The sequence below is a fragment of the Paralichthys olivaceus genome, chromosome 13, assembly GCF_024713975.1.
Source record: "Paralichthys olivaceus isolate ysfri-2021 chromosome 13, ASM2471397v2, whole genome shotgun sequence".
Classification (NCBI taxonomy): Eukaryota; Metazoa; Chordata; class Actinopteri; order Pleuronectiformes; family Paralichthyidae; genus Paralichthys; species Paralichthys olivaceus.
Window position 1 is genome coordinate 11,758,450 of NC_091105.1, and position 23,815 is coordinate 11,782,264.

At 38.7% G+C, this 23,815-nt stretch overlaps 3 protein-coding genes across 3 annotated transcripts; all 3 read left to right on the plus strand.

The window, feature by feature from the left end:
- Nucleotides 1–120: 120 nt before the first annotated feature.
- On the plus strand, nucleotides 121–7,315 carry LOC138413488 (sodium-dependent neutral amino acid transporter B(0)AT1-like). The gene is made up of 12 exons (XM_069536988.1): nucleotides 121–2,123; nucleotides 2,704–2,844; nucleotides 3,088–3,225; nucleotides 3,314–3,495; nucleotides 3,617–3,727; nucleotides 4,233–4,345; nucleotides 4,437–4,565; nucleotides 4,671–4,827; nucleotides 4,938–5,142; nucleotides 5,220–5,379; nucleotides 5,621–5,783; nucleotides 5,882–7,315. The coding sequence occupies exons 1-12, from the start codon at nucleotides 1,925–1,927 to the stop codon at nucleotides 6,089–6,091; spliced, it is 1,908 nt and encodes a 635-aa protein (XP_069393089.1). The 5' UTR covers nucleotides 121–1,924; the 3' UTR covers nucleotides 6,092–7,315.
- A 628-nt stretch (nucleotides 7,316–7,943) lies between these two features.
- On the plus strand, nucleotides 7,944–12,659 carry LOC109633025 (sodium-dependent neutral amino acid transporter B(0)AT3-like). The gene is made up of 12 exons (XM_020092612.2): nucleotides 7,944–8,128; nucleotides 8,999–9,139; nucleotides 9,313–9,450; nucleotides 9,550–9,731; nucleotides 9,870–9,980; nucleotides 10,064–10,176; nucleotides 10,258–10,386; nucleotides 10,683–10,839; nucleotides 10,923–11,127; nucleotides 11,950–12,109; nucleotides 12,199–12,361; nucleotides 12,471–12,659. The coding sequence occupies exons 1-12, from the start codon at nucleotides 7,954–7,956 to the stop codon at nucleotides 12,642–12,644; spliced, it is 1,848 nt and encodes a 615-aa protein (XP_019948171.2). The 5' UTR covers nucleotides 7,944–7,953; the 3' UTR covers nucleotides 12,645–12,659.
- A 1,219-nt stretch (nucleotides 12,660–13,878) lies between these two features.
- LOC109633024 (ferroportin) lies at nucleotides 13,879–20,017 on the plus strand. The gene is made up of 9 exons (XM_069536993.1): nucleotides 13,879–14,031; nucleotides 14,666–14,771; nucleotides 14,868–14,935; nucleotides 15,086–15,245; nucleotides 15,510–15,625; nucleotides 15,835–15,961; nucleotides 16,153–16,407; nucleotides 16,740–17,420; nucleotides 18,385–20,017. Exons 2-9 carry the CDS (start codon nucleotides 14,669–14,671, stop codon nucleotides 18,642–18,644), a joined length of 1,770 nt encoding a protein of 589 aa, XP_069393094.1. The 5' UTR covers nucleotides 13,879–14,031; nucleotides 14,666–14,668; the 3' UTR covers nucleotides 18,645–20,017.
- Nucleotides 20,018–23,815: the final 3,798 nt, after the last annotated feature.

Genomic DNA, 23,815 nt, shown 5'->3' on the forward strand with positions numbered 1-23,815 from the left:
CAGAGGAATATCTTCCCTGAAAGTGTACAGAGGTGGTCTGGTGGGCTCGGGGAAATTGGTGCTGTTGAATGGATCAGTATCATCTAAGAACTGTACCCTGCACATGAACGTAGCCATGATGTATCCATGCACAGCAGTTTTGGAGATGATCAGAATAAATGAATGGCTGCAGCCTGTGACAGACAGCCCTCCCCGGCCAGCGGACTGCTGGCAGGTCTCCTGCAGCACTGAAATCCTGCAACCTCTTATAAGGGACAAGCAGCGAAGAGGACTCGGGACAGTGCGCACTGAAGTAACATTCAGGGAAAACTCCGTGAGAGACGCGGTCAGATAGATATTAGACAAATACAGAAGCTGGAGATTAGTTAAATGGCTAAAAAAACAGATGACCACGGTGGCCCTGAAGTGCAAATTATAAAAGCAAATGGGAAAACACAACAATGCAGAGATACAGTAAAATGCATTCTGCTTTTGACGGTGGAAATAACTGTATGGAAATATAAGGCAATGACAGTTTGGTCACAGGTCAAGTTGTGCTGAGATTCGATGGGTTCTAATACAAATCCCCATCTGTAACTCACAAAACATAGCTGTGGCAGTTGACCATGCCACGGGGTTCCCATCACGACAGCCAGAGACAAACCAGTCCACCCATTGCTTGCTCAGCAACATCTTTTTATTGCAGCCAACAGAACATACAAAACATGGAACTTAACCTTTGGCTTCACCAAGTCTCTCTTCCCCAGTGTGTGTTCTCTAGAGGCAGCTCTGCTGCTGCCTTTTCAAGTCTGAGGATCAATCAGCTAACAGCTCTCACCTGTGCTGACTGATCCTCTGTGGTGCAGGTGAAGGTGCTCTCTCCGCCCCTTCACCTCCACAATAGCAAATCACCAAACTCAACAACAAAATGGCAAATAAAAAAAACACAGTTGCAAATGAGAAACAAGAAATCCCGAAACACAGCAAATCAAGAGACCCAATGACAAATCACAAAACGCAACAACAAATCAAAGTAAAAAGCACTTCAAAGGCCACAATAGATGATTTACGGTTAAATATGAAAAGCACCCCATTGAGCATATAAGTGATAGAGAATAAATAATTAATGAGTTTATGACACTATGACACGTTAAAATGTAGTGAGCTAAGAGTTTTGTGATCTAGAGTGAACCTTGAACATGTCTTTATTATATTAATTTTTCTTATCAGTGTCTGTGAATGAGTCGTACCTGTGAATAAGTGATAATTGTTTAATAAAATGCTGGAATCATTTGTTTTGGAAGTATTTGTTTGATCAATTTCATCTATGTTTGTGTACATTGCATGAGATTTGGGTAACTCTTTATACGCAGGTTGTTATGGGAGAAGTAATAATGTTTGATATATCATAAACCAGGATAGATCAGATAGACAACTGAAGAGTTGAGCAAATAAAACTAAACTGTCTACGTAGCTCAAATTATTTTGCAGTTATTACAACTCTTATTTTAGATTATGATGTTAGAGATTAAGTCTTTGTCTCATTTATCATAAAATATCACATTAGGCTCGATATCCAACTCAAGATTACATACTTTAATGCTTACAGGAAGTAAAAATATTTTTGTCATTTGGATGAGGTGACTGATACAGGTGCTCGTATACAATAAATCCTATAAAAATCATTCTTATCTCCAGTAAGCCTCACAGGAACAGTGAACTCTGTAATACAACCCTTCCCTATTAGATAAGACACTGGTTGATTGCCATGTGTTCTTGCTGGGACACACTTAAAAGGCTGCACACTTCCTGCTGATGCTCTCTGACAGCACAGTTGAGTCAGTCTATTACAGTGGTCCAGTACATCTCGCAGTGTGAGCAATACAATTTACATTTTAGCACATTATCACAAAAAAACAACTACAGGTCCAGTGTTTCCTCGATCATGAAGCTACAAATCCCCAATCCGGGCCTGGAGGAAAGGTTACTGTCCTACGAGCAGCTGGAAAAGCTGGAGGTAGAAGAGGCTGGAGACCGACCAAAATGGGAAAACAAGACGCAGTACATGCTGACCTGTGTGGGGTTTTGTGTGGGGCTCGGAAATGTCTGGCGCTTCCCCTATCTGTGTCAGAGTCACGGAGGAGGTTAGTGATGTTTTCATAGTTTTCTGCACTTCTTCCATATTCAACTATTTTTTCAACAATACAGCTGGAGTAGATTTAAAAGAATTCATGCCTCATTAAGTCAAATTCAGGACAAACTGGAAGAGCATGAAGTATGTGTCCGCTAATGCCACCAGGATTACATTTTCAGTTGCCAGCTTGTGAGAAAGAGAAAGAAAATTTAAAAAAAAGAAAGTTCTTCTCGTATATTCTCTATCGTTACATTGATTTTTCTGTGTTTCTGTTTTTAGTTTCATATTTGCGGTTGAGCTCAAAACGTGGGCTTGTTACTGATTTGTTCACATAAAAAATATTTACTGGCAGGAAATCCTTGAAAAAGTGCTGCAAAAGCTTGAATGGATTGAATTGCATAATAACTCCACATGCAATCACTATGAATAATTAACAAGGTTTTGTAATGTATCTCTTACATCAGGAATACATTCTTACTCAGCTCTCTGATATTTTTTTCCAAGATTTAAAAAACAGATAATGATGTTTTCGAAAGGTACAGAAATGTTTGAGTGTCACAATGCTAACATTTCCTTGGTTTCTCCTCCAGGTGCATTTATGATACCGTTTCTGATCCTACTGGTCCTTGAAGGAATCCCACTTCTGCATCTCGAGTTCGCTATCGGCCAACGGATAAGAAAAGGGAACTTGAAGTTGTGGGCTACAATTCATCCTTATTTAGTTGGTATTGGTAAGCGACATTTTGCCTGATAATTACTACAAGTAGAAAGAAGCAATTAAAAACTAGACTGGCACTTATCTCACACAAAAAAATTTATGGTTTCTTTCCTGACCCATACCACAGCCTTCCATTAAATTCTGTGGTAATCTCTCTGGTAGATTTTGTGTAATCCAGCTAACTCACACATACAGTACATACAGACAGACCCTGCAGATGAAACCATTGCAAAACAATTAAACCCTTCTTTTGCAGGAATTGCATCCATGTGTGTTTCTCTTACAATCAGTCTCTACTACAACACCATCCTTGCCTGGATTATGTGGTATTTCTTCAACTCATTCCAAGAGCCTCTGCCATGGAGTCAATGTCCCATGAATGCCAATTTAACAGGTTAGTGCTATACATCTGTACTTGTGCAGAAGGGTTAGAGAGTGTGGCTTTAGGCATGGTGTTACACACTGTTCTTAAATTCTGTCAGGATATATCCCAGAGTGTGGGAAGAGCTCCCCCGTGGATTATTTCTGGTACAGGGAGACCTTGAACACAACTCCTGGGATTGAGAACGACGGTGGGCTGCAGTGGTGGATATTGTTGTGCCATATTTGTGCATGGGCCATGCTCTATGTCTGCATCATTCGTGGGATTGAGACCACAGGAAAGGTATGGATCAATGCTTACTGCAATGTCAAAGAAGAGATTTTTACAAGATTCATATTTTTATAAGAATAAGATTTTTTATTTTGCTAAATAATAATTATGTAAATATCTCATTTTTCCCAAGGCTGTGTATGTGACTTCAACCCTTCCTTATGTGGTGCTGACAATCTTTCTGATCAGAGGACTGACTCTGAAAGGATCTTTGAATGGACTAAAGTTTCTCTTTACACCAGATGTAAGTTGTACTTTTATAATCCTAGTACAATGCCTTTTGGGTTCATTGCTTGGCCTGTGTTAATCCTGTTTAGAGTTTGCTTTACAAGTAACAAGTAAAGACCACCTGTTGGACTCATGAACGTAACTTCTGTTGATGAGCCCCATCCACCCTGCTGTAAAGCGCTGTTTATATTTTGTTCTAGGCCCTTAACAATACAAAAGGCTAATAGTGAAGCAGATAAGATGAATGGCTCTCAAGACATGTGAGCCACAGACAGACAGACACAGATTTCTGGAGTTAGTAGATATAAAACACTGGTCTCCCTTTGGATAACAAATCCGAATGAACTGAATATGCAGCATTCAAAAAGACCATGTTCTAAAGCTGTTTGGCAATTACAGGGGTATTTTATACAGTAGTATTTTTAACAGAGCTTATTACATATTTCTAAATGTACCTTACATTCTGTACAACGAGAGCTGCCATATGATGTCATATTTTCCTAACATACTACCGCTTCCAGGTTGCAGAGCTGGCAAAACCAACAACATGGCTTGATGCAGGTGCTCAGGTTTTCTATTCCTTCTCTCTGGCTTTTGGTGGTCTCATTTCCTTCTCCAGCTACAACTCAGTGCAGTAAGTTCATCATCTCGTTTAACTCTCCATCATTTCAAGTTAAAGGTATATGTACTGTTCCTTGAATAAAAAGAATCCATCTCTCCTTTAGTAACAACTGTGAACAGGACGCAGTGATCATCTCCATCATCAATGGTTTCACCTCCGTTTTTTCTGCAACTGTCATTTACACCATTATCGGCTTCAGAGCAACAGAGAGATTCGACAGCTGTCTTTCTGGGTATGTTTCTGTCTTTTTTGCGTGATTATACATTATAGCAGCTAATATATAGTATTTTTTCTTCAGCAGTAAAATATCTTCTACCTCATGACTTTTGGGTTTCAGAAACATCCTAGAATTGCTAAATACATTTAATCTGGCTGAGGGCGCTGTCACTGAAAGCAACTACAATGAGGCACTTCAATATTTCAATGAAACAAACCCTAGTGTTGTTCAAGAGATGGATCTAAAAACCTGCAATTTGGATAATTTTCTCAGTGAGGTAAGATTTTCTCAGAGCAGGTCGGAGTACAATTATTAATGCACGAGGACGGCAGCTTCAAATGATGCATGTAATGTTTAACTATATCACAGTGTTGTGTTTCTGTCTAGGGAGTTGAAGGAACTGGTTTAGCCTTCATTGTGTTCACCGAGGCTATCACCAAGATGCCGGTCTCACCAGTGTGGGCCGTCCTTTTTTTCATCATGCTCTTCTGCCTTGGTCTCTCTTCTATGTTTGGTAACATTGAAGGAGTTCTAGTGCCATTGCAAGATCTCAAAGTTTTCCCAAAGTCATGGCCAAAGGAGGCCATCACTGGTAAGTCTGCATCTGTTCTGTCATTCTCAATCAACAAGGCATTCTGGTACATATGTCAATTTATTTCTCTCCTTCAGGTGTAACGTGCCTGATCTGCTGTCTGGTGGGTCTGATATTTATCCAAGGCTCAGGAAACTACTGGCTGTCACTCTTTGACTCTTACGGAGGATCCATCCCCCTGCTAGTTGTTGCCTTCTTTGAAATGTTCTCAGTGGTATACATATATGGGATAGATAGGTAATATACCATTAAAGTCATTTGTGCATTGATGCCATGTGAGGAATTACATTTTTCAAGCTATGTTGTGAAGTCAAAGACATTTTTTCAATCCAGGCGACAGTAGTGCCCCTGAACAGACTAAGCTTTGATAAACCTAGAGAATGAACACCAGCTTTGACTTAGTCATTGTCCCCTTTGTAAGTATAAATTGTTGTTTTGCATATGACAATGTCCCATGTGTGTCACTGTCCTCCTATAGGTTCAATAAAGACATTGAGTTCATGATTGGACACAAACCCAACTTCTTCTGGCAGGCATCATGGAGAGTCATCAGTCCGCTCATCATGTTTTTCATCTTGGTCTTTTACTTCATCACTGAAGTTTCTGAAAAGCTCCTCTACAAAGTTTGGGATCCGGAATCTGTAAATATGAATTTTACTTTGAGATAATCTACCTAGCATAATGTATTGATTATTTGTTATGAGTTGATTTGTTAAAAATTCTCTGTCTGTCTTTGCAGGAGAAATTCCCGGTACTGGAGGACAAGCCATATCCAGTCTGGATCAATGTAATCATTTTTATTTTGGCAGGAATACCCAGTCTTGCTATACCTTTTGTTGCAGTCTGGAAATGTATCAGGACTAAGACAAAAAAAACTGAACAGTCACGCATCTTCGATATGTCAGATGAAATTGAAGCCACCAGTGAACCAAAAAAAATCTCAGTGTGATATACTTAAAAAAGATTGAAGTGAAGGATATCATATATTGATTAATATATGAAAATTTTTATTTTTAATCAACTTTTAACTGCATTCACCTCTGATTTGTAAAGTGAACTACACTACTGTGAACCAAAGGATACACTATTTTCTGATTATCAGTAAAGAATAATAGATTTGACTGATTTTGAATTGGGTTTTTTTGTGACTACTTCTGAGAAGGAATTCCATTTTTTCCAGTTTAATATTTTTATCTGTAGTATAGGTAATGTTTGATATTGTTATTGACTTAAATAACTGTCTAAGATTGTATAGGTCAGGAGTTCCCAAACTTTTCCATGCCTTGGCCCCCCAAACAGCATTAGCTTCTGGCTGGGGACCCCCTTTGCAAACCCACAGACAATTCTACAAAATATGTAAAGAAACATCAACTTTTAGAATGTTTTTTCTTACTTTTATTCACTATTCAATAATTATTACATTTGTTTAGTATAAGAATATTATCAACTAACATGTTTTCAACAATGTATTATATTCCCACTGAATAACAAACTTTTCAACAAACTGTTGACAATAAGAACAGAACAAATGAAATCAAACCTCTCTCAAGTGTGTGTGTGTGTGCCATTTTTCTGTATGGCTCTAAAGCCATACTTAATGTTTGCTGCCTCATACTTTCTGATTTAGTTGGCCAGGAGTTCTTAGTTTTTTTTGCAGCAGTGTCCTCCACAGCAGGGCTGTTGGTCTGTTCCTTCGGTCTCTTTCTTGTCAAAAACCTGTCCAATTTGCGCTTGCTACGCTAGCTTGAGGAGCAAAGCAGCTTGATAAATGGCACAAACCGCCAGGTCATACTACACATGACGTCATGAATGATGTTTTGACGGGCAGGCAATCAGAAAGATGAGCATGGCAAATAACATTTCGATATGATATATTATTATAAATTATATTTTATAATAATGATTAAAACATAATAATTAGATTATATTTTATGATAATGATTCAAAAAATTTATAAGATTCAATTTTTTTATTTTTGCTTTTTTTTTTATCTTCCCTCCAATTTTCTGAAGCCCCCCTAGCGCCACCTGGTGGCCTCCCAGGGAACCGCGGCCCCCACGTTGAAAAATACTGGTATAGGTCACTATATAAACACTATATATATATATATATACAGTATATATGCAATGTATTCGTCCTGCCGAAATATCATAATGAAGATAAATTTGTTTACACAACATGACGGATGTCTGAATAGTTGTTTTTAATCATTGCTTAAGTGTAAAGTTGCGTTTAGTGCTCACTCATTCTATTTCCCCCCTTTTCTTTCTTGCTCTCACACAAGGACGCTCACAATCGGCAACAACAAGAGAAATATGGCCCCCGTCTGCGTCCCCTTAAAACATCCCCAAAAAAAATAATCGTCCTCTGCAGCAGACAGAACAAAGCATAAACTCAAGAGAATGCTCACATTGTAGGCGTTCATGCAACAAGCGCACAATTGTCAGCAGCAGGCAGACCTTAGCTTAACAATTCCCAACACACAACGCACGCACACACACTCACACAGTGATTAAAAGACGTGTACTATCACACTGGGTTCCTGATTTAACTCCTTTGAGTTACAATCAACAGCCTCTGTTATCAGCATCTGATATCTGGCTTTACACAAAGGCTTTTTATTAAACTAACAAGTCAAATTGTTCCCACAGTTTCAAGAGTCAGCAAGAAATATAAGGCTGATAAAGCAAATATCAGCCCCTCGTTTCATGATACAAACTGGTAACAAGTCACCAGGTTTTGTTTAGAACAGGTAGGGGAAGGTCAAACAGGCAAGAACAGATGTGTGCTTGCCTCATATAATATACCAAAATGACAAGAAACAAAAAAGTGGTGGATAGAGAAGATGGACGTGCAGAAGAGAAAGAGATCACCGAAAGGCCAAAATGGGACAATAAAGTTCAATATTTGCTGAGCTGCATAGGTTTTGCTGTGGGACTTGGCAATGTGTGGAGATTTCCATATTTGTGTCAAACGTATGGTGGAGGTAAGAACATTTGATTTACATTTTCTAATGCACTTTGTAATGTTGAAAAAAAAAGTAAGGTTTGACCGTCTGGCCAAAACATGTTTTTTCACTTGGGCTGATTCCCATGTCAAGAAACATTTTGATTATCAAAAGGCTCTCTCCACAAAATTAGCAAACTTGGAAAAAAACCCTCCTATAAATAAGTTATATTTGATTATTTTTATGACAATAACAACAATTATAAGTATGAAAAAAACTTTTCTTTTGGAAAATGATTTATTCATATTCTCCAGAATACGTTCTACTGCAATGTGAACCTTGTTTTTACATTTAGTTTCCTCCTTAGCCTTTATTTAACTATCATTGTCTGACTCAGTTAATAGTCTTACTCTAAATTTCAATAGTGGGCATGAGACAAGGCTGAAGATATGATGCAGAAATGACTTAACAGTTATGACTTCCCTATTTTCGTGCAGTGTCTTATTTGCCATGCGCAGAAATTATGTTTGCAATTCACTACATTACTTACTCATCCTGTATGATTTTAATAGTTTGGATATGATTCTTGACATGTCTTAACCCAGCCTGTATGATTATTGAATCCAAAAACACGTCAAACCAAAGGGATTTTATGATATCACCGATGAGAGTGATTAAGTGAATGTAGCTCATGCAAGTGTTGTTGCTCAACTAATCTTCTCTTGTGATTGACTAGCAACTGAGCTTTATCTGCCCCCCCCCCAGGGCAGATAAAGCTCAGACTGTTGATAATAAAATGCTCAGTAATCAGAAACAGTATGACCTTAAAGCCAATGGCAATGTCTTTTAATTTTTTGAAGGTAAAGTCAATACCTTACTAAAGAATTATATGTCCATTTTTATTTCGAGGGGCATTTCTTATTCCTTACGTCATCGCCTTCGTGTTTGAGGGCCTTCCTCTGTTGCACATGGAGCTGGCCATCGGACAACGGCTCCGCATGGGAAGTGTTGGAGTGTGGAACTCAATCTCCCCATATCTGGGAGGTTTAGGTGAGAATGTTTGGTAACAATGAACTTGGCCCGATTTTGGATTCACTCAAGATGCCCAAATGGGGGAATAAAGAACAGAACGTAATATAACTTAAATTTTTAATGAATTGGGATCAATGCCATCTCTACTGCAAATTAATTTATGATGGATGATATCTATGTTTTATACACAGGTGTGGCTTCCTTGGTAGTTTCCTTCCTAGTTGGTCTGTTCTACAACATGATCTTGGCTTGGATCCTCTGGTACTTCTTCCACTCTTTTCAAAGTCCTCTTCCCTGGAAGAGCTGTCCAGTAAACTTGAATCATACTGGTAATGGTTGCATCATAATAATAAAAATTTTTATAGCTGAGGTAAAAAGTCCAAAGAATTAATTCATCTTGATTTAATAATATAATGTCTTTGATGCAGGGTATGTGACTGAATGTGAAAAGAGCTCACCAGTGAACTACTTTTGGTATCGTGAAACACTCAACATAACACCAGATATCGAAACCAGTGGGTCTTTACAGTGGGGGCTCGTGTTGTGTCTTGCATCTGCTTGGTGCCTCGTGTACATCTGCTTCATACGTGGAATCGAGACTATTGGGAAGGTAAAACATGTTTATCTGTATCTGTCTAAAGATAACCAGCAGGTTCATTGCCAGAATTCAGATAAAGATCTGCACATGAAAGTCATATTTTAAGGTTGGATATTAAATAGTAAATCAATGTCTATACTTTGTCAACAGGCTATTTATGTCACAGCCACGTTTCCATATCTTGTTCTGACCATCTTCCTGATAAGAGCCATGACTCTGTCTGGAGCAAGTGATGGCTTAATATATCTCTTCACTCCAAATGTGAGTTTGCTGTTGGCATCTTACTGAAATATTTTCACAAAATGCAAGATCTGAAATCTGTACACATATGACTTTTCTCGCAGTGGGAAACCCTCAAGAATCCAAGGGTGTGGTTGGATGCTGCCACTCAGATATTTTTCTCTTTGTCTTTGGCCTTTGGGGGACTTATTGCTTTTTCCAGTTATAACCCCCAGAAGTAAGACAATTCTAAACTAATGTTCATTCACAGGATATTGAACAAATGAAAAAAAACTGAGATAGTATTTTATCTTTGTAGGAATAATTGCGAGAGGGATGCCCTGATTGTTGGCTGTGTAAACAGCTTTACATCGATATATGCGGCAATTCCTATTTTTGCCATTCTTGGATTTAAAGCCAATGAAAACTATAATGACTGCAGATATTGGTATGTACCATTGAAGTAATTTTGGTGCTGCACAGTACATATACATATCTATAATTATACAATTATACAGTATTATTATTATTTAATGTGCAACTGATTTCACAAGAATTTGTCAGATCCCAAACTAATCTGCCCTTGTGACTTTATCACATTATAGTTTTGTATGTGTTTTCCAGAACTATATTGTATTATTAGATTAAAGTGTCAGTCAACAATTTCAAATCAGTTAATAATATGAAGCATGATGTTTTAAATAGTATTATTAATGGACTGACTGAATTTCTTGTTGATTTTAGGAACATTCTACATTTGACAAATGCCTTTAACATTGGGGATGAAAACATAACTCTTGAAAACTACGATGACTGGTTTAACTATCTCAACACAACTGATCCCTCAGAGGTTGAAAGCCTCAGTCTAAAAACCTGCAATCTTCAGACTTTCCTTGACCAGGTACAGCTATTATTTTATCACCTCTGATAACAGTTATCCAAACAAAGTTTTGAGTGAGTTTACACATCACATCCTACCTGTAGAGTGCGTCTGGGACTGGACTGGCCTTCATTGTGTTCACTGAGGTGGTGATAAAGATGCCAGGCTCTCAGGTGTGGGCGGTGCTGTTCTTTGTAATGCTCTTCAGCCTGGGCCTGTCCTCTATGTTTGGAAATCTAGAGGGAGTCCTCACTCCTCTGCTGGACCTGCACATGGTTCCACCCTGGATTCCTAAGGAGGTTTTCACAGGTAAACTGAAAGATCCAATAACTTCATATGACACTTGCAATAATTGTATTTTGCAGCAATGATAACTCTAGTTAAGTGTCACAACACACAGCACACCTGATGTTTCACAGCAAATGTGCCTTTGGGAAATATTCATTTTTCCCATGTAGATTTTTTCCATGTGAAATAAATAACATGTGAAGAATGTGAACAGAGCCTGTTCCCACAGGACACCAGCATCTGTTCAAGCAGCACACAATTCCTTCAGACACAAATGGGCTTTTCAGATTATTATAAATTCAAAAGTTTTAGAACACTAACACTCAATTTTCCTGTTTTTATTGAGAAGTAAGCCGTTCTAGTCTAGTGAATTCCCTCTGGACCTGCCCAGACAAGGAACAAAGGAAGAGGGACTGGTTGGTCAGGGGCTCATCCTAAGGCAAAGGCCCAAAGCATTAGAAAAAAAGAACCAGACAATGCAAGAGCAGTACAATCTCCAGAATTAGACTCCATTGAGCTGGTTGAAGATGAACTGAAGGTTAAAGCAAAACACATGGGAACTTCTGCAACAGTGTTGGAAGAACTTTCCACAAGTGTGTTTGGCTGCTGAATGAGACTATTTAGATTAAATTTAGGATTTAAGATTACTTTTCAAAACATTTATTATGTATTTGTTCTATGCTTTCATTATATTTTAATTGTTCTTCAGTAGAAAAAACAAGGTGTTCTTTTGACTGGTAGGAGGGTAGATTGTTAGTTTCCTTTTAGTGACTTTGGCTTATTGATCACCTGAGAATGAAAGAATAACAAATACCATATATATTTTCATTTTTTTCCTCATAGGTTTAATTTGTCTTACCTCCTTTACTGTGGCTCTAATCTTTACTTTGGAATCTGGAAACTACTGGCTGGAGATTTTCAACAGTTACGTGGGATCCATGCCTCTGCTCGTCATAGCTTTCTTTGAGATCATCAGTGTGGTATATGTCTACGGAATAAATAGGTGATGTTGGACTTAATTATACTGAGTTTATACTTGCAGCATGACAACATATGTGACCGATTTAACATGGTGTTTCTGTGCACCCACAGGTTTAATGACGACATTGAATGGATGACAGGTCACAGGCCGAACCTTTACTGGCAGGCTACCTGGCGCTTCATCAGCCCTTTAATGTTACTGCTGGTTTTCATTGCATATGTTGTGGTTGAGGCTGAAAAGCAACCAACATATAAATCCTGGAACCCAGATTATGTAAGACAGGTTTTTTAGCTCTACAACACCACAGCATAAATTTTGGTGTGTCTAGCACAAAGGGTCAAAAAAACCATAACATTGATTTTCGACTCCATTACCCCCACAGGTAAACTTCCCCCTCGCTGATGTTCTTCACTATCCTGAATGGGTGTTTGTTATTAGTGTGCTCTTATCCGTCCTTCCTGTTGTATCCATTCCTCTCGTGGCTCTCTACAGATTCAGTGGCTTCCTGAAGAATTACATCATGAACAGGAACAATCAAAACCCATATGAAAATTAATTCTGTAATGGAGTTGTACATGTAAACCTTTTTTTTTTGTTCTATCAGACATTTGTTCAGAGCTACAGAAATTTTGTCATTTAATAATATCTTATTACCTCCGCCAAGGGACTAATTGCTGTTTCTGTTTGCAGGATTATGCAAAAACTACTGAGACTATTAAATTAAAACATGGTGGAAGGGTTGGGTATTAACTTTTTGAGTGGATTTGATTAAGGGAGCGGATCTAGCTCTAATCTAGATTAGTTTTTACCTCCTATAACATTGCGTTTTCAAGAGACAATGCAAAGAGCTTGATGACACCAGATATATTAGGGGAACTTAGTGTGTGCAATTTGGTGCAGCTTAACTGAATTTAAGGGGACTGGTGGCCCTCGGAGGAGGTATGCACTCTACTGGGTACCATTCTAGGTGTATAAACTGTATTTTTTTGAAAATACAAACACAAAGTTGTTTTTCAATTATTTTTCATCTTTGTATGGTTCAATATTGTAAGCTTCTCATTTTATGAAATTTTAAATCACATTATTACTATATTCCACTGGCAGCAGCAGCTGTAATTTCAGTATATTTGCTAAATTAAAACACACATTTTGTCATAATTGACACAAGTGTATTTATATTGGGGAAGGCGATGCAAACATGGTCAGCCAGATCGAATCAGGCAGACAATATCCTTGAGAAAGAAAGAAATGATTTGTGTGATTTGTGTTATTAAAAGAAACAGTTAATTTCCTGTGTTGACTTTTCTAAATGGTTTGCGATACACACAATAAAAATAATCAAATGATTTTCATTACAAATCTCTACTAGAAATGGTGCACGGACTGATGTTTGTAGAAATGTTTTGTTTGTATGTTCAATTACAATAATTGTCTGTCTTTTATGAACATTATGCATCATCTTGCCTAAGCAACTTATTTCATTTTGTGATATAATATAGCTTTCTGCTTTTGACCCTCTGTTACATGCAAGCATAAAGAGGGATGTAGTGTTGCATGATGTGTCCTTTGTCTGACTTTTTTTTGCACGTCAACATGCGGGTGTATGAGTAGCACCTAGTGTATGTGTGAGGGCGCATGCATGTGCTCACTGGCCACACTCATGTGTGTGTATTTTGTGGTGTGGGTGGACAGTGATATTGTGCCCCCCAGTGTCACGTGCTTTGGAATATGCTGGCTGCCTTTGTTGTCCCTCTGCCCGTTCTGCTTTTCTGGCACTTTCATACAATGGTGCACTTGAACACTGCTATGTTATTAAGCCTTTCAAACTACTACAGCTTGAATTCCAGCTCTCAGGAAAGACTAGCATCCCAATATAGGATACATGGCACAAGATTCATCGTCAAGAAACAACTGCGAGGATTGAGCGTAACATCAGAACAAAGGTGATGACTGACCCTGCACTGATGTATGAGCACTAGTTATTGTCAGTTTTACACTGCATTTATAGAGCTGTGCAAGGTGTCATGCTAATGCTACTTCCAGTATTGTGATCCACATCTTTAAATGTTTTATTCTATCTTGATTCTTTACAATCTGATTTGTTGAGCCTTTGCAGCCATTATCTATCCTTAATGTATAATTGAAAACAAAATTCTAATGTGACCAATTACTTTATATGTTAGACTTAACAATATCATGGTGTTGCAGTCATGACGTGGAGGTTAAAGTGGTTTGTTGAGTTCAAAAGGACATTAAGTTCCATTATTTGTTGCTCTTTGTTTCCTGCTGAGTAAATAAATGGTGTATTCAATGAATTACTAAAGTGTAGTTTTTAGTGTAGTGGTTTTTACTATTGTTCTAGATTACTAACTTGTATGTTTTCAGCTAAATAACCAGTACTTTGAAAAGTGACTTATAAATTCTTGTAGCGATAAATAAGAAAATTACTGTAGTAGGACAACTGTCTTTGAAAAATAAGTGAGTGAATACTGTGACGTAGAGTATCGTTACACTAACTGTGGAAGAAGAGTGCGACAAGTTCAACAGGTTTTCAGACCTCCGAATTCTACTCTATAGGCAATGTCCCAGCGAGCAGATGCCTCCCAGTGTGGTGGGGTTGTGGTCGAATTCGAGTCTGACGACATCAGGGAAGCAAGAGCTAAGAAAGCAAGGAGTATACCAGGTGAACTCAATTTCATATCCTATGGGAATTTGTGTTGTGCGTTTGCAGCAAATATAATGTGTGATTATTCCATTTTCATGCATTTCCCCCCATTAGGTTCAGCTCTGATCTACCTCAAAGGCCCCAAGTTTCTCATCTATGTCAGTGGAGCATTGTCAATGTGGGTAAGAATCATTTCCCCGAAGAAGCAGATTGCCGGAGCAACAGCTAAGACATCGAACACTTGAATTACTGTAAACTTTGACTGTAAACGTACGGGCCGCCTCTTTTTTAACACAACATATAATGATAACCTTTTATGTTATGTTAAACAGGGTGACCGCATGTGGCACTTTGCTATCTCCGTGTTCCTGATTGAGCTTTATGGCCGTAACCTGCTGTTGACAGCGGTGTTTGGATTGGTAGTGGCTGGGTCAGTGCTCCTGCTTGGAGCTTTGATTGGAGACTGGGTTGATCGCAATCCAAGGAATAAAGGTACGTGCTGCGATTTAACACAAATCTGAACATTTTAGCATGCGGTACATGACAGAACAGAGATATGGATCAGTGGATTTCAATCTTGGGCCTAGAAGTGTGCTGGTTTCCTCTGGAACTAGGTGCTAAATTATACTCACCTGAGGTTTCAGGTGTCATCATCAAGATTCACAACCACTGACTCATATTTGCCAAAGCTAGCATTCATTTTATTAATAGATTTTCTATGTTCTTAAAGTGTTTTTGTTTTGTTCCCTATTATAGTTGCACATGCATCTCTTTTCATTCAGAACATCTCAGTGACAGTATGTAGCATTGTGCTCATGTTGGTGTTCTCATATAAGCAAAGGATTGAACAGATCTGGGATGGCTGGCTCACTGTGAGTAGACACTTCACTTGACTAATAATCACATTTCATACATTGATATTTTATTGATCTGCAAATGGGATGCACACCATGATTGTCACACAGAGTTATGGCTGCTGTTGTTGTTCCCTCTGTCCTGTGTCCCTGTTGTCTCTGCTGCTGAGCTTGTGGCTAACTCTGTGCTGTCATAGTAACATGTTGCATCGCAAAACTTACACAAGGTGGTTTGTTATACGGTGGTGATCGTCCTGGCAGATGTGGCAAACCTTGCAAGCACAGCGCTGACCATTGCCATTCAGAGGGACTGGATTGTGGTTATTACAGGCTACAACCGAGGTCACCTAGCTGGTGAGCAGATTTGATTTCTGTTTATGCTCGTGTTGGTTTATAGTCCATGTTTCTCAGGGGCTTGTATCACTGGTAATTCATGATAAATATGTGAATTATAGAGAATATTGGGCACTGGTCCATTTTTGATTTTTGCTGAACACCCTCTAGTAGACACTGGTTAACCTCTGTGTGTTTGATCTTAACAAAAGGAATGAATGCAACCATGAGGCGGATAGATCAGGTGACTAACATCCTGGCCCCACTAGCAGTAGGACAGGTCATGACCCTGGCCTCCAATGTAGTAGGCTGTGGCTTCATCCTGGGCTGGAACCTTGTGTCTCTCATTGTGGAGTTCTTCTTCTTGTCACGAGTATACCGCATCGTCCCGGCTCTCTCGATCAAACCACCAGTGGTGGAGGTGGATCAGGTGTATCTGCAGAGATTGGAGAGGAGAATGTCACTAGGTATGGATAAACATGTTTTTTTCTGTGTTCATACATCTTACCATCACCAACATAACCAAGATTTCAATATTACCAACACCTTGTAGATATACACTACAACAATTTATTTGACTAAATATGCTACCATGGCCTGCTTGTTGTTGACAAAGATGAAAATACAGCTGCTATGAGAGATCAACTCAAATGTGACCTTTGAAATTAAAAAGAAAAATTGTGCCAGAGGTATTGTGTATTCATTACAGTATGAAAATGATCTATCGCCAAATCCTAATAAGAGCATTCATTCTTACTGATGGACAGTAATGATGGATGAAACTCCTTTCTCTCATCAGGGGAAGGTATCGTTGCACAACCTCAGCCTCTGACAGAAGGCAACTGCAACACAGGCCTGAATCTGAAAGAAATCACAAACCTGCCTCTGTGTTTCCGGAGGTTTCGCTGGTTGTTGAGCACCTGTAAGGACGGCTGGAGGGCCTACTATCGGCAGCCTGTCTTCCTGGCAGGAATGGGTCTGGCTTTCCTCTACACAACAGTGCTGGGCTTTGACTGCATTACCACTGGCTATGCCTACACTCAGGGTATAAGCGGCTCTCTCCTTAGTCTACTGATGGGTGTTTCAGCGATCACGGGGCTGTTGGGCACTGTGATGTTCACCAGACTCAGGAAGACATATGGCCTGGTTAACACAGGCATCATCTCGAGCTGCATCCACCTCGGCTGCTTGCTGCTGTGTGTGTGCTCCGTGTTTGCCCCTGGCAGCCCTATGGATCTTAGCTTGCTGATGCCCTACTTTACCTCCAACTCCTCTACGGAGCTCGGAGGGATGGCAAGCCAAAGGCAAAAACACACATTTCCACTGAGGGGAGGAAGCAATCAACCACTGCTTCCTGACCGCTCCTCCATTCATTGGACCAACAACACCGTGCTTTTTGACAACGTTCCCTCCGGCACAGCACCAGAGTCCTATATCTCCATTATCCTGTTGTTCTTGGGCGTCATCACAGCACGCATCGGTGAGTGGATAGACATCTAAAGCAGACACCAAGTGCATACAATATATTAATATGCAATGAATGAGAATACTGTCAACTGTAAAGCATGGTCATTACATGGGTAGCCTATCAGGACTATCTATCTATCTTGGCCAATACGTTAAAAACTGCATAACAAAAACTGTCAAAAGATGTAAGGTTTAGTAAGTTTAACAGTTACATAGTTTATCCACCAGAGAGCGCTGACAATACACTGTACAATCTACCACTCAGTTCATATATTGGTGAAAATTACAGTACATCTAGGCCTATTTCTTTTTGTTTCTTACTTAAACCAGAGAGTGACAGTCAACTTTGTAAATGCAATGTTTATATATGCAATGCAACATAGTGGCAACTAGATTGCCCTTCACTTACAATATTTAATGATCATACTTAAAGGTTTTAAGACCGATATTAGGGATTAAAAAACAATATCAGCAGATATATTCAAAAAATTGTAAATCAATCCTAAAATGTTATTATCAAACCCTTACGACAAAGAAATGTAATTCAGGCCTGATATTTAACAGTTTAATCAAACTTACTAACAACAACTAAATAGAAAAAAGATATCCCCAAAAAATATAGAACCTGAATTAAGAAAATAAACATACTTTTTTATGTAAAATGTTCACATAAATGCAAATCTTTTCTGTATTGTTTGTTATGTAAAATAAAAGTGTTCTTAGCACATTGGCAAACACAATCGCAGATGATGATATGTCCTTGATCTGGTTGGTTGGTATTAGGCTAGTATTATTGGCCAATCTGTATATCTGTCAGTCTCGATTAAAAATAAAAATATCAATGTCGGTATCAGCCAAAACACCCATTAACTTTTTCAATCAATTAATTTTAGTTTGAAGGACAAAAAAAACACCAAGCTGTACAAAATACTGACTAATTTAATGTCATTTAAACCTCAATGACATCTGTGTTTCAGGTCTATGGTCCTTTGACCTGACAGTGACCCAGCTCCTGCAGGAGAACATCTGTGAGTCAGAGAGGGGTGTGGTAAACGGTGTGCAGAGCTCTATGAATTACCTGATGGATCTGCTTCACTTCATCATGGTCATCTCCGCTCCACAGCCACAGCACTTTGGCATCCTAGTTATCATTTCTGTGTTATTCATCACCACCGGGCACACCATGTACTTCGTGTATGCACACCAAGCCAAGAGAAAACGCCGCCTCAACACATAAGGAGCAGACGTGGCCCCACACCTTCACGTGTGAGATGCCTACCAGCACTGACTCCACTCTGCACCTGTGAAATGAATGTCTCCCTCCTGTTCCTTCAGCAATCTTATTGCAACACTCCACTCCTGACGTAGCCATTCATTTCAGCATAACACAGCGAGTGCCTATCCCACCTCGGTTGCTTTCTTCCTGCAGGGCCAAGCGCCACAGCAGCAAACAAGACCTCAGGTGAAGTAGAGTGGGAGACACGCTCTCCCTATGTGTACATACGTTGAGGTGGCTACAATAAATGCAGCAATGGTACCTCCAGGTGAACTGTCCTACTCTACTCGTACAACAGTACAAAAAGGTTAAGGCTTAGGCTCCAGCACATGCCTTTGCGAACCCTGTAGGATTACCGCAAGACCTTCATCAGACAAGTCTGTTAACTTACATAGCTTTTTGGATGGGAGGGTGGATGGATGGAGAGATTTTTCTACTCACTCAGTTAGGAACTGGTGTTGTGAGAAAAACTTAGCAGTGATACACAAAAATACAAAACAAGACGAGACAGACTTTTACAAGTGGCATCGATGTTACTGATCCGTCCACTTGGAAATATTCCAGGATGTCCAGAAAGGAAAATAAAGGGAACGTGATGTGAGATTGTTTGATTTATAAAAGAAAAATCAGAGAGGCAGCCCCCTTTTGATGGACAGAAGTGAAAGGATGAAGTATTTCCTTCCCCTGGTTTGTTTCTCTGTGGATGAATCAAGCAAGCGTTTGCCTTTCTTTTATGCATGTTATGGATTACAACGAAAGATCACACTACATCATGTACTTGAGTCAATAAAAACTATTTTATTCTAATTGCTTGTGTACTTGGATAAATAAGAATAGTTTCCAAACTTTCTTTCCTTCCCATATAAAGAGTGATATTAATAGTTTTATAGAAACCTAAGAGGAAAGTGATCTTCATTGTGTGACATGTTTGAAACCAGTGAGAGCTATGTGTTGATAGCAAATGTCCATCCCTGCTATTGGCAGTATTGTATTAGACTTTGCTTTATTCTTTTGTAGTTCTGATGAACTAAACTTTACCTTACCTCAACTAAGAACAAGAACACTGTTGGGAATATGACTTGGGAATCACTCTCAGCTACTCTGTGTTTTCATATCTCCTTCATGTACAGTGGAAAAAACATCAAAGTCTGTCATACAACCAGCAACACATCTCAATATATTTGTATAATTTCCCTGTGAAATCTCTGTATCGTATGTTGTCAGACTGACTTTTATGATAATAAAGATGACTGAGGAGGATTTGGCCTCAAGTCCTGTGACCTAAATAATAAACAAATGCATATTTGTAAAGTAAAATAAAGTGTTACACATGCTGTGCTGGATGACTTGCTATTTATTTTACACAGCTAAATGTCTTTTTTGACATAGCAAATGCACAAAGGCTCTATTAATTCAAAGTAAAGTCAACATTTCAACCTTCATGAGTTAATGTTACTGGAATCATTCCAATAAAAAGGACAGCCATGTGGTTTCATTCTGTCCTTGTGGACTCTAGATATTTGATGTTTCAATACAAACAAACACATCCCTATAACTTGCAAGTAGTTGCTTAACATTTTGCTCCAGTCAAACTACTACAGATATTATATAATCTGAGATATAGTGCCAGAGTTGGAGTAAAATCCTTATCGGTCAGAATTGAGCTATAGTACCCAGATTGCTCTCATGGTTGTTGGCAGAAATACCTGCAGTGTAAAGGATAGTGAAGGAGCCAGGGAGGATAAAGTAGATGCAAATGTAATGGCTTTATGTGGCCAGTAGAGGTCAATGTCACATTAGAGGGTCATCACTGTGCCAGTATAGCAAAGCTTCCTTGGTGCAATATAGTATCTTCATCCTAAAATTATATTAAAAATACCATCATCAACCAAGAGTAATTTGAATACTTTTGACAATCATCCAGGGGAGGACAAATGAGGATACACAAGGGTGGACAGAATAATCAGTAAAAATGTTCAACAAAAGGGAAATCATTACGAGAGGAAGGACGTGAATCCACTACACAGTGTCCCAATATCACTTTGGTGAGAGCCCACATTAGTCGTATTTTCAATACTGGTGCACCAGCAGAATTGATTCTATCACAGACTGTATATAAAGATATCAATACAGCACACGAGTATGTACAGAAAGCTGAGAAATTATGTTTATAATCAGGAGTTGTCTGAGTTTACATTTCTGTTGCAAGCTTCTCATATTCTTAAAGGCTGCTTCTATGATGATAATGATGATATTGACTGCCAGCTCCTGCCACCATTGTAAATCTATAAAAATGTTACACTAAATGAAGCATGTAATGCTTCCATCACAGTCTCTGGCAGTATGTGGGAGCATTACCTTGGCAATATACAGAAGCCATGATTAGGCTGGTAAATGCAAGTGGACTGTCTTAGAGCTGATGCTGTATTATACATCACTGCAGACCTGATAGATATCAAGCTGGAAAATGAATTACAACAATCAGTCAGTCAGTCAGTCATTCATTTTATCCCTCAGCCACTTGAGAGATCTAGGTTGTCTGTTACAGTCAATACAATTCCTATTGAACTAAAAAGAAATGATATTGTCATCTGCTAATATCTTTTTCTGCATTAAAATCTGAAGCTCACAGAAAGAATTCCATCTAAAGCCAGAGCGATACTAAAACAATTCCACAGAAGAAAATTTGACTGACTTATCAGTTGGCTGGTGAAAAAGTAAAATAAAATAAAAAAATCGACAAATCCAAATCTGGGTTTATATTTGTGCCACTATAAAATCTTTTATGGTATGGTTTGATGTTGAAGCAAGGAAAGTAAACAGTGTTTTTTTAAAAGTGCTATATAAACATACTTTATTATTATTACTATTCACAAATGCCTCACCTTAGGTCTCCTACAGGCTTTTGGGATTAAGCTGTAGCCAGTTGGTTGTAGCTTTGACTGAGCTCCAGCCCAAAAACCTTCTCACCACATGTCTATCAAGATGAAGAAGGTTTTTTACAGTGATGGAGGTGATCCCTAAATCTACAGGTGAGGTTTACACCTCTGCTCTACCCACAGGAGAGGCGGGAGCTAAATGCTACTTCAACCCAAAGCAAGACAAGGCAGCTGCCATTGGTGATGTTGTGTTTGTGGCTCATGGTACGTGATGGGCAGGACTGCTTTGTTTACATGTTGTTGCTAGCTAGCTAACACGCGCTAGTGCTAACTAGCTAAACGTTAGCCACGCTAACTCCGTTGCAACACGGAGCTAATGTGACAACAACAACACGAGGAAGCAGCACTTACCCAACAATTCACTGACGAAGACAAACTCACTTTCACAAACACTCTTCTGCTTCCATGAGAAACATCAACAGGATCCATGGCGGGAGACTTTTCACGTCTCTTCTTTTGTACGATGGAAGCGGAAGTGACAGAACCAGCTCTCAGGTGTGTTACAGAAGTGTGGTTGTTGATCCACCATTATCAATTTATTATTAGGGTTTTTTTTGTCTATATTTTTTTGTCCATTTACATTTCCCTTCGAATTGTTTCTTAAAATATCAGCTTCCTATAAAACAAAAAATCAACGAGTACATGAGTCGATTGACCGAAATGAACTAAAAGTTGCCACAATGTCTCGTTTTCAAATGTGATCTGCTTTTCTTTGTCATATGCTGGTAAATTATTATTTTAGACCGTTTATCTAAATAACTGGTGAAGATGACTGTGGCATCTGTAGAAATTATAAAAACTAATTTTGATGGAGAGAAAATTGATGGATCCATCAGTTATTATAATTAGTTTATAACATTAATGAAAATACAGATTTAGCTTATTAAACTACATTTAGGTGCACCTATACTGCCAATGCATTATACAGTATGTCACCTTCCATTATATTTACTGTAGAAAACAGGTTAAATATTTTTATTCCAGATCGATAGAAACGTTTTTGTTTCATTAGTGCCTCCTTGTTTTGACGTATAACCTCATAGATGTCCCCAACATGGTCTCCACTTGGTCTCTTGTATGTAAGTTTGATTGGTGCTTACAAAATACAGTAATGCACTAATGTAGAAAACAAAGATTAGCCTGCATTCATCATCCCTACACTGTGTGGTTTTGTTATTGTGTCTCTTGTTTGTTAAGCATCCTTTTTAAATTTTTTATAAGACAGTGCAGCTTCTGAATATCTGTACTTGGCTGGGTATTGGTGTCTTGTAAAGGAGACAGTGTAACAAGATCACCAGAGTTTCATCACCATTTAAGTCTTTTGCTGTTTTGCAGGAGAGTGGTTGTCATGGTAGTCCCTGGTTAAAGACGGTATTCATATTAGAGCAAGCTTGCTAACAAGTCTTTAGGCGTTCTCACTTTGCAATTAATTTACTTGAGAAAGTGGGTCAGTGGTAGCATATTAAAGCTGGAGTTGTCCTCCTGGCTTTGTGTGATGTTCTCTAGGAAGCAGCAGGAAGGAGGACAAAGTTGTTTTTAGACATTCATGGCCATTGCTTTTCCTTAGTTTACCTCTCATAGAGCAATGGTGGAATAACGTGAACTAAAGACAATACTTGTAGGTAGTTCACTTGCTAAAGTTTACTATCTATAAATGGGATGTGGTAAGATTAATTCTCAATCAATACAAGTCACTTTTGTGGAATGAGTGAGCTGATAGTTGTAAGGGAATGAAGTTGCAACTGATTGGGAATTCTTCACGCGCTCATTCTGACCTTTCAAGAACATGTTCCAATAAAGATTAAAAGATATTAGCTATTCCCTTCCATTCAAATGTTTTGTGTCAATAGCGCCAAATCAAAAGGCACTTTATAGAGTATAGGTCAAGACCTTACAATATGTAGAGATAAACACAACAGTTTCCACGATGCGGAGAGAGAAAAAAATACCTCCCTTTTAACAGGAAGAAACCTCTAGCAGAACTAGACACAGGATGGTCGGACATCTGCCTCAATGGTTTGAGTTTAAAAGAGAAACACAGGGGAGAGAGGAGAAAGAATACAAGGGTAAGGAAAGTGGGAGAACTGAATTAGTCTTATATTCTCCTTCAAATATATATGTTGAATGTGAGGGCATTCCTAACCAGTTACTTTGGAACAACAGAGGAGGATATAGTGGAATGATGAGACTCAC